Source organism: Euleptes europaea, chromosome 18 (genome assembly GCF_029931775.1).
Source record: "Euleptes europaea isolate rEulEur1 chromosome 18, rEulEur1.hap1, whole genome shotgun sequence".
In the NCBI taxonomy this organism is placed as follows: domain Eukaryota; kingdom Metazoa; phylum Chordata; class Lepidosauria; order Squamata; family Sphaerodactylidae; genus Euleptes; species Euleptes europaea.
The window spans coordinates 39,573,111-39,589,851 of NC_079329.1; the positions used below are offsets into that span (position 1 = coordinate 39,573,111).

At 48.9% G+C, this 16,741-nt stretch overlaps 1 protein-coding gene across 1 annotated transcript; it reads right to left on the reverse strand.

Annotated features, from left to right (window-relative positions):
* On the reverse strand, nt 1-5,690 carry RPL27 (ribosomal protein L27). The gene is made up of 4 exons (XM_056863387.1): nt 5,604-5,690; nt 2,616-2,785; nt 770-880; nt 1-75 (listed from the first exon to the last, which is right to left on the reverse strand). The coding sequence occupies exons 1-4, from the start codon at nt 5,682-5,684 to the stop codon at nt 27-29; spliced, it is 411 nt and encodes a 136-aa protein (XP_056719365.1). The 5' UTR covers nt 5,685-5,690; the 3' UTR covers nt 1-26.
* Between the last annotated feature and the right edge of the window lie 11,051 nt (nt 5,691-16,741).

The following is a 16,741-nucleotide window of genomic DNA, read 5'->3' on the forward strand; positions in this document are numbered from 1 at the left end:
GCATTTATTTTGCAGCTACAAGCAATTTAGAATCTGAGCTTCTGGAAAAACCACTTGTTCTTCCCTGTCTTGTATCTGTAAGAAAGAGGAGAGAGCCTGTTACAGTACCATCAGCACCACACATATGCAAACACCAGCCCAATAGTCACTGCATGCCCCGGCATAAGAGTAACCATCTAAAATAGTGACCTCCCCAGGGTGGAATGTGTTTCTCAGCGCTGGCATCTTACCCCCAAGGGTCTTGAGCAAAACAGAACAAACAGGGAACTTCAGGATGCTTCTTATCAGAAGACTGACTAGCTGAGCTCCTCTAGGGCACATTATCACGGCTGGCTGGCTGTAGTTTGGCCACAACACACCTTCTGATGTCTTTGGGCTTGGCAATCTCTCCCTATAGCGGAACAGAGAGCAAACGCTTCTCCTTTCTTTAAAAACCTCAACCAAACCACCTCTTTCCTAAACCAGGGAGCCAGTTTTCCCCGGTGTTTGTGCTCGATCACAAACTGTTGCTTCAATTGTAGGGAAGCACCAGCCACGAAGATTCCCAATACTGCAACTGGCTCTTCTCCCGCTGGTAGCCAGTTTGCCTGCTTTCAAAAGTGCATGCAAACTCTACATGGCTGAAGTCCTTTACCAAGTTCAACAAAACTAGTTCTAAGGCTCTCACTCAATGGAAAAATTACTTGGGAAAAATCACTGTCTCACAAAAAGAAATTTAAAAAAACAGAGGACACAATCCAGAATCAGTAGCAGTCGAAATGTCTCTCACCTCTCTTCAAATTTCACTTTCGCCTCTCGCCGTGCTTTGCGTTTCAGTGCAGGGTCCCTAAATACATCCTTGTTGACAACAGTTTTGTCCAGGGGAATATCAACAGAATACCTGCACAAGGACACAAGGGAGGAAGAGAAAGTTACACCCCTGGATTTTTATTTTGCTTATTTTAGACTTATACCCCACCCCTCTCCTAGGTCAGGACAGCTCACAATATTCAGTAAACAATAGATAGATAAAGAGAAGGTAGAAAATCCGTAAAATAGTATCCTAGCTCAGTCATCCGAATAAAACTTGACCATTTGGCACCCAACAACCAACATCCCAGAGTGCTGTCAAAAACAGGCAGCACTGCTAATAGGTGGTAAAAACTGGGCTTGACCGTCCTCAACAGAACAAATCCATCTTACAGGCCCTATGGAATCCAGAAAGATCCCACTGGGCCCATTTGTCATCTGGCAGAGTTCTACTAGGTAGGGGCCACTGCCGAAAGCTCTTGCCCTTGTTGAGGACAGTCAAGACAACTGCAGAACGGGCACCACCAGAAGACCATGTGGTAAAGAACAAAGCATTCTTGGGGGGACGTATAGAGAGGCATTCCTGTAAGCATGAAGGTCCCAGACCATTCAGGGCTTTAAAGGTAAGAACCAGCACCTCAGACTTGACTTGGAACCCAACAGGCAGCCAGTGCAGCTGCTTAAGCACAGGCTGAATATGAGATGATCAATGTATTTGTCAACACCTAGCAGCTGCATTTTGTATAACCTGACATTTCAGAAGCAACCTCAAGGGCAGCCCTGCATAGCGCGAGTTGCAATAGTCCAACCTGGAGGGGACTGTGGCATGTGTCATGGTGGCCAGGTCCAACTGAGAAAGAAAGGGGGGTGGCTGATGAGCCCGGCAGAGATAGAAAAATGCCAGCCTCGCCATTGAAGACACCTGTTTCTCCAGAGCGAGAGAGGCATCCATCCAAATGCCCAGGCTCTTCACGGAATCCACCAGCAATAGCTGGACCCCATCAAGAGCTGGGAGTCAAAATCCCCCCCAACGACCTAGCCCTCCCCAGCCACATAACTTCAGGTTCTGCTGGATGTAACTTCAACCAGCTCTGTCTCAACCACCCAACCACAGCATCCAGACACTGGGATAGGGCCGAGAGATCCTCCTCAGGCTATTCATTAAGTAGGAGGAAGAGTGTCGTCAGCATATTGGTGGCACCCAACTTCAAACCTGATGCACTCCGCAAGAGAGCACATATAGTTATTAAATAACATCGGGGCAGAACAGATCCCTGAGGAGCCCCACAACCCATGGGTTGCCTGATCGAATGCTCATCTTTGATGGCTACCCTCTGACTGCATCCCTGGAGGAAGGCGGCAAACCACGCAAAGGCACTGCCACAAACCCCCAGGGAGGCCAGGCGGCTGACCAGAATGGAATGGTCAACAGTATCAAACGCTGGTAACAGATCCAATAAAAGCAGCAACGCTGACCCGCCCTTATCAAGATGGCTCTGGAGGTTGTCCACAAGAGCTACAAGCGCCATCTTGGTCCCAAAGCCCAGCCGGAAGCTGGACCGGAATGGATCAAGTGCAGATGTTTCATCCAGGAAGGTCTGGAGTTAATCAGCAACAGCTCTCTCAGACCTTCCCCAGAAAAGGAAAATCTAATACTGGGCGGTAATTGGCTAGATTATGTTTATCCTGATTGTGCTCTGCTGGCCTGGCCACCCTACGTGGCAGCAGCTGTGAAGGAAGCAAGGGTCCAGCACAGACGCTCTTCTCTGTTTCAGAAAGAGGAACCTTCTGTTCTCCTTCCTCCCTGTTCAAGGGATCTCACTCACCTAGTGGGCATCAGGTGGTTGTAATTATAGACTTTCACAAAGGACTTGATCTTGGAACGTTTGGCAATCTTCTTCTTGCCCATGCTGGCTGTCACTTTGCGTGGGTAGCGGTCAATTCCAGCCACCAGAGCATGGCTGTAAGGCCGGTCTGATGTACCATCGTCAATGTTCTGCAAGGAGAGGGTTTCGTTTATTTACAGCATTTGTAATCCTACTTTTTCACTGAGACTCAAGTTGGATTATACAACATAAGCCAAATACAGTCAACAAGATGGGACATCGAATAAACAGTGCAACAGGTTTTGGCTTGCAGAAATCTAAAAACAAGCATAAATCTGAAAGAACTGGAACAGAGCTGAAACAAAGCATAAGCATTTAAATATGACACATTAAGAGATGCAGAAATTTCATAGTAGGAGCACAACTAATAGCACCAGAGAAAACAGTAGTATGCATACTCCACAGTCCCTATCCCTTAGTTTTCAGAAACTCCTCAGGCAGGCCATTCCATAAGGCAAGGGCCACAACAGAGAAAGTACTTTTACAAGCAGTTGTTGATCTTGCCCATTTGCAGAGTAGCCCCTGCAGAAGGCCCTGCTCAGATGAGCGAAGCTGTCATGGTGGATCATAAGGGGAGAGGCACTCCCACAGGCATGAGGAGCCAAGGCCTTGAAGGGCTACAGCCAATATCTTGAACTTAGTCTGGAAAATGATAGGTAGCCAAGGGAGTAATATGCATGCTCTGCCTGGTTCCTGATATAAACTGAAGTGTGGTGGTCTATACCCAGTGGAGTCTCCTTATTACCTGAGGGGAGACCTATGCAGAATGCATTCCAGGAATCTAGATTCAGTGTTACTATGACACGGATCCAGGTGGTGAGAACAGCTGTGTCAAGGTAAAAAGCAATCTTCCCGGCTAACTGAGTTGGAAGAAAATGTGTTTTTTTCCAGTTGTATTAGGTTACTTATCCAGCAGTAATGTTAGGTGCAGTATAACACCTAGGCTCTTAACTGAGCCAGCAAGGGTCAGCTAAACCCCATCCAAAGTGGGAAATCCCATGGCCCTTCAAGACTTTCTTTCAAGATCATTTATGCCTTATCTGGGTTCAGTTTCAATTTATTCACTTTCAATCATTTGGAACCACAGCGTTCGAAAGAGATCATGGTGGCTCGTCAGGTTCACATTAACAGGCAAACCAAGCCCATTTATTAGGGCAATCTGTTTAGAGATGGCTCAGGAAATGCAGCAGGTTCAGTCAAACCCCCATACGCCATCCCCACAAGAGGTCCTTGCCATAGCAATCCCACTATCTGAGGATGAGCAGCACATGTCCCAACCACGAATAGCAGAACTGCCCACTGGGAGCAATGGGAGATGCTTCAATGCCCACTGGATATAATGTGGGCCAGTAATGCCAATAGACTTGTATGGACTCCATTGAAATACATTACAGCACACAAAAGTGAGAGTCTCTGGGCCCAGACAGAGTGCTCTGGGACTGAAATGACAACCCCCCCTCGATGTGTTGCTGGTGTTACCCTTCGCTCCAAGTTTAGCCAAATGGCACTCGAAGCCAGGGCATGGTTGGCCGTCTTTGTTACAACTTAAAGTGCACTTTAGCACTGAGGGGCTCCTTGTTTCTCTGAAGCATTAAAGAGCTTGATTATAACAGCACTACTTTTCGTGCTCACCGCGTTTGTTCATGTTTTTTGGAATACCACCACCACGCGGTTTGCCCGCTTATACTTACTATCTGACAACTCGTCTTTCTAGAGCCTTCTGTTTAGCTAGACTGAATGCTAACCCCTCTATGGTTATGCAGGGCAGAATTTTGAATATACCATACCCAGACAGAACCTGTCCTTCCTCTTCTGGCTCTATCGATCCATTAGCTCATGCCCTCTTGGAATGCTGCTTTTATGAGGAACTTGGATCACATTATATCTCTCCCCTTTTAACATAAATCTAATGCCTCTGTCTCTGACATAATGCCTTTTATATTAAGTGACAGGGATCCCAAGGCTACATTGTCAGTGGCAAGATTTATTTCAGTCCTTAACTCCCTCAAACATTAGATTTATGCTGCTCAAGATCAACGGACCAAGTAGCTTCTAAGGGATAAAGGAAAGGAAATTACAACCCCCCGGGAGGAGCGTAAGTGCTCTAGAACTGGAACGACAGTCCCTGGAACCAGATAAACTGCTTTGGGACAGGAACAACAGCACCTAGAGTGGAAGGACAATCCCTAAGAGTAGCAAAAGTATTCTGGGATGAGAATGACAGGCCCCAGAGTGGAATGACAGCCCCTGGAATGAGATAAACTGCTCTAGGTCTCAAATGCCCAGAGCAGTTTATCTATTTCCAAGAAACATCATTCAACTGTGGGGGTTGTCGTTTCAGTCCCAGAGCAGTCAATCTGGGCTCAGAGACCCTCATTCTAAATCTGCTCTGCATTTTCATTGCAATTTTTGTGTGCTGTAATGCATTCCAATGGAACCCATTCAAGACAATCAGCGTTCCTGGCTTCCATTATATCCAATGGGCATTCCATCATTTCCCACTGTCGCCAATGGGCAATCTTGTCATTCGTTTTAGTGCATCCCCTCAACCCCAAAACTTACTCCAACAGTCAAATTACAAACATCAACAAAAACAATCATTTTTAAAAAATCATTTTACTGGCTGCTCATGAGCAAGGCTTTTTTTTTGCAAAGGCAAAGCTCAGTGCTGCAAACGGCCACTTTGTAAGTTACCTTTGTGGTTTGGCCCCGCACCAAAATTCAACATTCCTGCCAACCCATTCACGTTGTTATGCTGCACATTCAATAAGCCTGCTCAAAACCAAAACCGAACCAGCAGGAGATGCACCAACAGCCTCACAGAAAACATCCTCCACCAGGTTCGGATGCAGCTAGATTCGAGTCCAGCAGCACCTTCGAGACCAACAAGAGTTTCAGGGTGCCTAAACTGCCCCCCCCCCGGCTCACCTTGACGATGACAGCTTTCCGGCCTGAATAACGCCCGGCCAGGACCAGAACCACCTTCCCGGGTTTCATAAATTTGCCCATCTCTAGGGAGAAAAGAAAATGCGAGAGTGAAGCGCACTTGCGGAGGGGGGGCTGCCCTGCCCATCTCAGGGGGCCCGGCCAAGGACCCCCCCCACGCCCACGGAAAGGAGGCTAAAGTGAGAAAGGAGATGGCACACGAGACGCTCCTTTATCACGTGAAAAGGAACCCGACATGCTACTTCCCAGCGCAGGCGGCCTGGCCGGCAGGCGGAACAGAAGAGAAGGGCGCTTGTCCCCTCCTGCCGCCCCGTCGGGCCTTCCTAGACGCCACCTTCCCGTCCCCCGCCACCCCGAGGGCCCCGCCGCCCTTCCACCCACCCGGACACCCCCTCAACCGGCGCGGATGGCGACGGATCGCCCCCCAGCCTCAACCGTACCGCCTCCACGAGAGCGATGGCGCCCGGCCCGGAAGAGGAAGAAGGGACGTCTTCCGCCAACGTTTCAGGCAGCCCGGCAAACGGCTATGCGCATGCGTCCTGGGGGGCAGCGCGGTGCATGGCGCTTCGTGAGGGCTGTACGCATGCGCACACTGTGTCGCGTTGCTCAGCAACGGAACGAGAAAGGTGACGACTCCGGCTCAGCCCGCCTCTACACTTCCGGCCGGAAACTAAGCTGGTGGATTGGAAAGAAACCCCCCCCCGCACACACACACACCTGTTTGTTTTGCTGGACGCAGCTTTCCATACGACCATTCATATGACTATCACGTGCTGGACCGATCTACTCTGCGCCGCTTAGAATAATCGCTACACAGACAGGAAAAATAGCTGCCCTCACTATTCGACCTCCAGACCAGTGTGGCTAATGGCTGCTTTTCATTTTTATTTTCACCATCAAGGTTATCTGGCACTCTAGACTTTTTCATACACAGCTGGCCACAAACTCAGTCACACGACACAGTGAGAAGACTAAAGCCCTTTTGGTTCCTGCTTTGCTCATGCCCTACCAGAAAATATTTTTGTTAGTCTTTAAGGTGCTACTGGACTCTTGCCCTTTTCTGCTTTGCTCAAGGTCTCTTTTTCAACATGGTTCTAGTCTGCAAGTGAATGGCGCACCTCTGCATTCAGCAGAGCAACTGGCTCTGTGCGTCCTGAAAGGGCAACAGGAATCACAGAGTTGGAAGGGGCCACACAGGCCATCTGGTCCAACGCCCTCCTTAATGCAGGATTAGCCTAGAGCGGTGATGGCGAACCTTTTAGAGACCGAGTGCCCAAACTGCAACCCAAAACCCACTTATTTATCGCAAAGTGCCAACAGCTGGGCAGCGGGCAGTCTAGGGAAGGGGGGGGCTTTGAACTGCTCCGGGCTGTCCAGGTGAGGGGAGTCCCCATTGGGAAGCTTCCCACGTCACGGAGGCCAGGTCTACCCATTGGTTTATAGAAACCAATGGGTAGACTTGGCCTCCATGGGTCTCAGTCAGGAGGCCAGGTCTACTGCCATGCAAACCAATGGGTAGACCTGGCCTTCAGATGGAGATGGGTCTTTTCCTCCCACGGAGGCCAGGTCTACCCATTGGTTTGCATGGCAGTAGAGCTGGCCTCCTGACTGAGACCCCCCCACACGGAGACCAGGTCTACCCATTGGTTTCTATGCGCATAGAAACCAATGAGTAGACCTGGCCTGCATGGGGGGGGGGGAAGAAAGCGGCAGTCTGACTGTGCCCGGGAGAGGGGGGGCGGCAGGGAATGCGAGCCTGGCCCTCTCCGGGCTGACTCTTGGCTGGGGGCTTCAGCTGCGGTGCGGCGGCACAGCGCTGCATCTTTGTGCCCCGTCTTCTCCTGGCTGTCGGCTTGCCGGTTCCTCGCCCTGTCCCTCATGCGTGCCGGCAGAGAGGGCTACGCGTGCCGAGTCAGGCACACGTGCCACAGGTTCGCCAACACGGGCCTAGAGCCTCCCTGACAAGCGTTTGTCCAGCCGCTGCTTGAAGACAGCCAGCAAGGGGGCTCCACCTCCCTCGGTAGCCGATTCCACTGCCAAACTACTCACACTGTAAATCCCCCCCTAATATCCAGATGGTACCTTTCTGCCTGTGATTCAAACCCATTATTGCAAATCCTCTCCTCTGCTGCCAACAGCAACAGCTCCCTGCCCTCCTCTTAAGTGACAGCCTTTCAAATGTTTAAAGAGATCAGTCATGTCCCCCGTCAACCTCCTCCTCTCCAGTCTGAACATTCCCAGCTCCCTCAGCCTTTCCTCGCAGGGCTCTGTCTCCAGACCCCTGGTCATCCTCGTCGCTCTCCTCTGCACCCGCTCCATTCTGTCTGCATCCTTTCTGAAGTGAGGCCTCTAGAACTGCACACAGGATTCCAGGTGCTGTCTGACCAATGCTGTGTACAGTGGGACTATGACATCTTGCGATTTGGATGTTATGGCTCTGTTGACACACCCCAAGATCGCATTAGCCTTCTTTGCTGCTGCATCATACTCCCCCTCCCATACCATTTTCTCAAACTGAAACAGCCCCTGTGGGCATTATTTACCATAAACAGTCTCCCCACCTCCTGCAACCTTATCTGAATCAGGCCACTGCATTGCTTGGGAAATTAGTTCCCCACTGCCTCCATGTGACTGAGCAGAATGAGAGGTGGGTCTAAGATTTTTAAAAGCACAAGCTACTGTTTAGTTTGGTCTTCCCCTCACCAAAGGTGGAAGATGGTTTAGGCTACCATGGACATGGCTGTAGTTTGGCTCACAAGGGGGGAAAGGAAATTAGGGGAGAAGGGGTGCACAGGATTCGTTTAAGTCCGGGACCCCTCCCTCTGAGGGTTAAACTTCTCCAGTGTTCCTACATCTTTGTAGGATTTGGGGGAGGGGGAGACCGGTTTCTCCCCAAAGAATTTACAGTCAGGTAAAGGAGGAGCCCCGTGGGGCAGAGTGTTAAGCTGCAGTACTGCAGTCAAAAGCTCTGCTCATGACCTGAGTTTGATCCTTACGGAAGTTGGTTTCAGGTAACCGGCTCAAGGTTGACTCAGCCTTCCATCCTTCTGATCAAATGAGTACCCAGCTTGCTGGGGGTAAAGGGAAGATGACTGGGGAAGGCACTTGCAAACCACCCCGTAAACAAAAGTCTGCCTAGGAAACGTCGGGATGTGACATCACCCCATGGGTCAGGAATGACCCGGTGCTTGCACAAGGGACCTTTACCTTTTTAAAAGGAGAACAAGAATAGCAGGTGGGGAGAACTAGGGTTGCCAACCTCCAGGTGGTGGCTGGAGATTTCTCACCAGCATGGTGCAGTGGTTAAGAGCAGTAGTTTGGAGCGGTGGACTCCAATCTGGAGAACCGGGTTCCATTCCCCACTTCTCCACATCGAGCCAGCTGGGTGACCTTGGGCTCGTCACAGTTCTCTTAAGAGCTGTCAGCCCCACCTACCTCACAGGGTGTCTGTTGTGGGGAGGGGAAGGGAAGGTAATTGTAAACCGGTTGATTCTTCCTTAAGTGGTAGAGTAAGTCAGCATATAAAAACCATTATTGTTATTACAACTGATCTCCAGGAAACAGAGATCAGTTCCCCTGAGAAAAATGGGCGCTTTGGCAATCGGACTCTATGGCATTGAAGTCCCTCCCCAAACCGTGCTCTCCTCAGGCTCCACCCCCAAAATATCCAGGTATTTCCCATCCCAGAGCTGGCAACCCTAAGGAGGAGGAGGGAGCAAGAATGTTAGCAGCCCCAGTTACCCAACGGGCTGTAATTCCAGAGGGGTAGCCATGTTAGTCTGTAGCAGTAACATTTGACTCCATGGGAGCGCCATGGGACCTTAAAGGCAAACAAAATTGGTTCCAGCATATGCTTCCATGAGTCAGAACTCGCTTCATCATATACTCAGGAACATCCATCCAAAGCAGCTTGGTTGCTTTTAATCCCAAATATAAATAACTGTGACGAATGAACCTTCCAAAGCATCTGATGAAGCGAGCTCTGCCTCACACGAGCTTAGGCTGGAATTAGTTCTGTAAGTCTTTAAGGTGCTGCTGGACTTCCGCTTTATTTTACAGTGACTTATGCAGCAGACAGAAATTCAACAGTTGCACCCTACTATATCTCCAAAAGGCAGTGAAGGGGGAGCTGAGCTTTTTTTTACAGGAAAGACTATTGTTTACAGCCTCTGTCGAGAAGGGGGAAAAACAAACCAGCTGCTTGCTGGTCAGTACACCTACTATTTTTTTTAAGTTTTAGAGTTATCCACTGGTGAAAAAGGGAGGGGGGGTCTTTTTTTGCCCACCAAAACGGCTATGCTGGGGTGCATGGGACAAAACCTACAGGGGGAGGAGAGAACATTGTAAGCCACTTTGGGTCCCCTCTTGGGAGAAAAGTGGGGTATAAATAAAGTGATAGCTTGTCGTTTCTTCTCCCCCCCCCCTCCACCAGGGGAACGGTGATATGTGCTCAGCATTTTCTGGACTGTTGTTTCCTCTGACCCACCTCTCAGGACTTGCCAGCGGGGTGGGGGTGTTGTCAGAGGGTGGGAAATGAGCCCTATTTCTCAATCTCCATCCCCTTCCCCTTAATTTATGCCACCAACATCTCACATATCCAGGACTCCTGGCTCCTGCCCTTGCCAATTCCAACCTGACTGCACATTTCCTTCCTTCCCTGAATTCCCAAGAGTTCTGGCTCTTTGCATATTCTAGTCTTTCAGCCCCTGGCTCCTGTGTTCTATTCCTTTGTGGTTACAGAAGTTCTAGAGAACTATAGCGAGCCAAGCTGGGTGAAACCAAAAAAAGGTAGTCCTTCAGTTGGAGAGATGCCATGACTGGGATCCACACAGCCAGGCTCTGAATTGCAACAGGTAGGTAGTCCCCATCTTCTGGAGCCACTGTGTGTGTCAGAACAGCTTGGGGGAACATTTTCTGCCCCCCTCCAGGGCTAACCTGCTTACACACCCCATCTTTTCAATAAAAATTTGTGTTGCCCTCCTAATTAGGGCAGAAAGTTATCTCCCTTTTCCCCGAAACCAAATCCAGAATCTTCAGTTCCAAACCTCTTCAGCTCTGTTAGAACCCACCACCAGCCCCACCTGGTTGCAATAAGAGAAGTCACACAGCCTCAGGGATGGGCTGCTGGAGAAGGTTTTGAACAGTTCCAAGTCCACCTCAGCCCTGGGGCAGGAACCCAAGATGGTCATGATGGACAGGTCAATAACATTCCCCGCCATGTCCATGTGGCTGTACCATGGAGCATTGCCAGGGGGGGAGTGAGGGGGGAGTGATGGTTTTTCTCTTTCCCCACAAAGGAGACTGTGATGAGCCACACGCCTGCCTTCCTGTAGCCCGTAACTTAGCAAAGGCATTGGTGAGGTGGTGCTAAGTGAGCGAAGGGGACTCCCAGCTGTTCCCTTTCTGAAGCTTATAAGGGCCGCCGTCTTCCCACATTCCAACCGTTTCTTAAGACTGACCATTGTGTCCTCTGCAGTTTCCCTCTGGAAAGTCTCAGAAAACATAAATGTTGCTTCTCTGAGGACTGGACTGGAATAAATGCCTAAATGCCGGGATAATTTTTGTGCCCCTTTCTGGTTTATTAAGGTGCTGTATTTGTAGAAAAGGCAGTCATGCTAGGAAAAGAGGGCAGCAGGAAAAGAGGAAGACCCAACAAGAGATGGATTGACTCAATAAAGGAAGCCACGGCCTTCAATTTGCAGGATCTGAGTAGGGCTGTCAAAGATTGGAGGACTTTCATTCATAGGGTCACCATGAGTTGGAAGTGACTTAACGGCACTTAACACACAACATTTGTAGAAAAGAGCGGTAGTGTGAAAATACAGCAGATTGTTTTTGTGTGTATGTTTTTTTAACAGTCAGCGCCTTTGAGGGTTCCTTGAATTTGATAAATTATGCTTAGCAGGTTAGTGTAGGTTGAGACATGGCTTGTTTCTGAAGAAGACATTTAATCTTGATTCACTCAGAGAGGATAAAGGCTTCATGTTTCCCCAATACTGGGCTCAGAACTGTACACCAGTTGAAAAGATGCAATGTTTCCTTTATCAGTAACTGTTCCCTCTATAAAGAGAGCCATGGCCTTCAGTTTACCAGACCTGAGCAAGGCTGTTAATGATAGGATATTTTGGAGGACATGGATTCATCGGGTCACCATGAGTTGGAAGTGACTTGACAGCACTTAACGCGCACACACACACACAACTGTTCCCTTCAACCCTAGCTTTCAGCCAAACCATCTCATTAAGAACTCGACACTTATTGGTGGGGAAAAGAGCTGTCAAGTCACAGCGTTATTAGAACGGGCTTATGACCCAGCTAATTTTCTGTACTGCTGGTGGACATGCCCAAAAGTTAGTTTATTTTGGGACAAGATCTTGCGAGAGATAGAATTAATCACGCAATACGAAGTCCTTCAGGATGCCTTAATTGTTTTACTAGAAACATTTGATTTACAACAACTCTCTACCGAAAAAAGGGAACTGATTTCGATACTGCTTCTGGCAGCAAAATTTCTGATTGCCTCATACTGGAGAAAAACTAAGATGCCTTCTACTGGGTAGTGGTATGAGAAGGTGTGGAACCTTTTAATTTTAAATATCTTCACAACTCAAGGTAGCTGTAAGCTCTAGTCCCATGATAATCCCATAAGCAGACATCCACAGACGAATAGTCCAAAGAAAGTTGATTTATTGGAAAATCCACAGGTTAACAGAAGCTAAGAATCAAATGGACACTAATGAAAACTACAAGCACAGTACAGGGCATATATGGAAGCATAGGGCAAATTGGGGTAGATCTGGATGCCATGGCAACTCCCCTCCCAGGAGCTGTCAGGGAGGTAGAATTCTACCGGCATTCCCACAGAGTTCAGTCTAAACAAGTTGTTTGCAGGGCTAGAGCTGGCCTTGGCCAGCAGCTGGAGAAAACCACAACATTCCTTTCTCAGGCCATGCCTGACATTCTGCCCCCCCAAAGGCCCCCCCTTCAGTTTCTGGGAGCTGGTCTGTGCGGGTAGGCGGCATGGAATTCGCGGACCAGGCGAGGGGCGGAGACATTGCGTGAACGCACCCACTCATCCTGAGCGGAACTGAAGTGCTTCCAGATATTGGAGAGAACCATGATGGATACGCAAGTTCAGGATTTTTGCGATTTCAAAATGCTCCCCCCCCCACCATCACAGGCGCCTCAGGCGGTGGTTCAGGATGCCACTCCGGGGAGGGGACATGCGGTTTCAATAGACTGACATGAGACATGGGATGAATCCGCCTCAGTGATTTGGGGAGTAAGAGTTCTACAGTCACCGGGTTGATGATCCGGGAAATGGGGAACGGACCCACATACTTGGCACTGAGTTTGCCGCACGGGCGGGTTGATCGTAGATTCCTGGTGGACAAATAAACTAAATCTCCCACCCCGTACTCTTTACCCGGCGAACGGTGTTTGTCAGCTTGAGCTTTATATTTATGTTTGGCTCGCTCTAGCTTTTTTATCAGCCACGGCCAGGTTGTCTGAATTGTGTGCACCCAGTCAGCCACATCGCCACCTCCCTCCTCCCCTGAAATACCAACATGGCTGATGGGGCCAAAGTCTTGTCCATATACAGCTCGGAAAGGGCTAAACCCAGTGGACTGGTGCACAGCATTATTGTAAGCATATTCAGGAGAGGGCAACAGTCCTACCCAATCATCTTGATGGTAATTAACATAACAGCGTAAGTAGCACTCTAGCACAGCATTTACTTGTTCCGTTTGATCGTCTGTTTGGGGATGGAAAGCGCTTGACAGTCCTTGTTCCACCCCAACTAACTTAAAGAAAGCTTTCCAGAATTTAGCCACATATGTGCTCCCGCGGTCGCTGACCACCTTGCGCGGAAAACTGTAATCGGAAGACATGTGACACAAAGAGGCGGGCCAGCTTTGGGGCGGGATACCTGTGCAAGGTACAAGATGCACCTGTTTCAAGAACAGATCTGTGATTACCCAAAGTACAGTTTTTCCCTCACTGAGGGGTAGATCAGTCATAAAATCCATTGTGATTACCTCCCAGGGTCTAGTGGGGGGGTTTCCAAAGGTTGCAATAGTCCAGGAGGCTTGCCTTGGGGTCTCTTGGCAGTAGCGCACACTGGGCAACTGCGGACGAATGAATCTACAGCTGATCGCATGCCCGCCCACCAAAATTGTCTCAGCAAGTGCAATGTTTTGAGAAACCCAAAGTGTCCTGCGGTCTTAGCTCCATGAACTAAACCCAAAACTTCCCCCGCAGCACTTTAGGAACATACAACTTCAAATCTTTGTACCAATAACCTCCGCATTCACTCAGAGAAGCCGGGAGGGTTTGGGCGGAGAGTTCTGCTTGGCAACTGCGACAGAGAGTTTCCTTGAAGGAATCGGTAAGCCCCTCCACATCTGGCATTTTGGGAACTGTGCTGGCAGGCATCTCAGAAGGAGAAGGAGCCGGCGCCATTGAGGGGGGCAGGGTGGCCGGTTCGACCTGGCGGACGGGTCCCTGCCCCTCGGGACTTGCACTGGTAGACGGCATGGGTGGAGGAGTCTGTGCCGGTGAGGGAGGCGAAGGGAGCGGAGTAGACGGGCCGACCGACGTGGTCGGGCTGTGGGCTTCCCCCCCTTAAGAAGGTGGCGGCGTTGGGAGCCGGGTCTGCGACCGGGTTTGGACTGCCAGGGTGGGCAGTAAACCTCTCTGAACAGGAGTGAATAGAGAGTCTGTGGGGCGCTCGATCTTGGTAGGGTATTGGGGTAGTCTAGACAAAGCATCGGCCAGTAAGTTCTGCTTCCCTGGCACATGTTTTAATACGAAGTGGAATTGAGCAAAGAAGTCCGCCCATCGTACCTGTTTCGTGGACAGTTTGCGAGCCCCTGTTAATGCCTCCTAGTTCTTATGATCGCTCCAAACTTCAAAAGGGACTTTAGAACCTTCTAAAAACTGTCTCCACACCATGAGAGCAGCCCCAGCACGGCGCTCCCCCTGCCCGCGAGCAGCCCCGGGGCACCCCGACCACCCCGTTGGCAGCCAAAGCTCTGTTACTGCCGCTGCGGCCCCCGCTGGGACAGCTGCTCCGCCCAGCGCCCGGCTAGAGCCGGCCCTGCCCGCAGTGTGTGTGTGTGTGGGGTGTGTGTGTGTGTGGTGTGTGTGTGTCTGATTCTCATATTACCGACGGGAGGCTGAGACAGCTCTAAGCCCACCTCCATGAGTTCAGGGGTATTTAACAATTTAGCCACTTGATAAGTTCCGCTGGCCTCCCAGAGGGGCATAATTGTCCCCACCGGCACCTCTGTTGGCCTCTAGTGCAACAAATTGGCTTCGGGCAAAGGACTTCGCACTACACAAATGTAAAGTTAGGTGTAAGAAGCAGTTGGAGGTTGGGGTATATTCATATATGATGGAGAACTACCTTGATATCCATGACCCACGCCACTTTTAGAGCTTCCCTCTTACTAGACTGTCATGAAATTGGAACAGGCAAAGGAAGAATTCTACTTGCACATTAATTCAGCACAACAAGAAGAGTGTCTGATTAGAAGAGATAAAAAACAAATGAAGACAGTTCATTAAGAAAATAAGTTAATTTAAGCTAACAGCATATCAGAAAAATAGAGATACAATAAGTTTAGATGAGTTATGGTCACAAACTATAAATACAATAGAGAATTTTATCTATAAAGGTGAGAAAGGGGAATACATTGTGCTCAGTCAGGATGGGACAATGAATATGAAGATAAAGAAATAAGCTGTAGAATAGGAATCCTGTTGTTATCTTATTATGTAAATCGATATATTGTATTTTAAATCATGAAGGTTGTCATTTTTTCTGCTTCTTAGTTATTGTTTATTGTTTTTTGTTATTGTTGTTCTCTAATAAATTTTATTTAAAAGGGGGGGAGAAAAGAAAAGAAGTTAATGGAAAGAGACAGAAAAACAATATTTTCCAAGCTAGAATAACAGTATAATCATGGAAATTTAGTTTTCTGAAACCCTCTTTTTCAGGTCATGGCTCTACAGCTCCTGCAAAAGGCTACAGCTTTAGTACCCAACTTTGTAGGCTGGTCTGTGGGTGGACAATTCTGGTTTGGCAACTTTGGAACTCTGTTGTCTGAGGCAAGAGCTTATGGGCAAGTACAGCAAAACGGGGATACAGAAGAAGCCCCCTCCAGAAAGAATGCTTCTGATAAGGCTCTTAGCCAAGTGAAAAAATTCCTAGCCATAGACTAACAGTTTTGCTAGCCAGTTCTGGGTAGCTCTGCAATACCCCATAGGGAAAACAAAAAGTTCGGTAGGTTAATTGCATCTTGAGAGAAGCTTCAGACCCAGAACAAAAGACTGCAGGAAGAAAGTTCATTTATCTAACAGAAAAAAGAAGTACCAGAAATAATTTATTACCAGCAAGATACACAACTGTAAATGGACACATTTTTTCCCTTTGCACTGACCTGGCACTAGAACAATCAAAATGATATTAAAAGCAAAGATCCCTTAGGGAGCACAACACAGTTTCCTGAATGCAACGTGTAAACCAAAATAAAGCAACAGCAGGAGAGCTCGTACGTGAAACAGAGGGATTTGAGAAGGACGGGTCTCAGAAACGTCCCAGGACAACTTATTGGCAGAGACACAAACTTCATTCCACACACGAGAGCCCGGCTTAGAACTTTGCACAGCGCCCAAGCTGGGGTGTCGGGTTATGGTCTGGAGATTTCGCAGTTTGATCTCACTGTCCCCTTGAGCCTCAGAGAAACCTAAAGCAGTGTAGAGTTCTAGAAGTAGCCTTCCTGGAACCACAAATCTATAGAGCAGAATTGCCCTGACTCTTCATATGGCGCTGGCAGGGCACTGTCCTAAGTTCAAAAAGGAGAACGAATCTTGGTCTCAGAACCTTCAATGTACCACATCCTCACAGAGGAAATATGCAAGTGTTTCGGAGTTTGTTTTTTCATAGTAACAACCCCGTCTGGCCCATAGAAGATGAAAATTAGATCAAAGGGTGGTCCTGCCCAGCTTAACTACTTCCTCAGCAGATGCCATAAGGATGAACACAAGCCATACCCTGGCTCACAGTCATGTAGCTCCTCTCCCCCAACAGCACATCTAAGGCACCCAGCCACCCG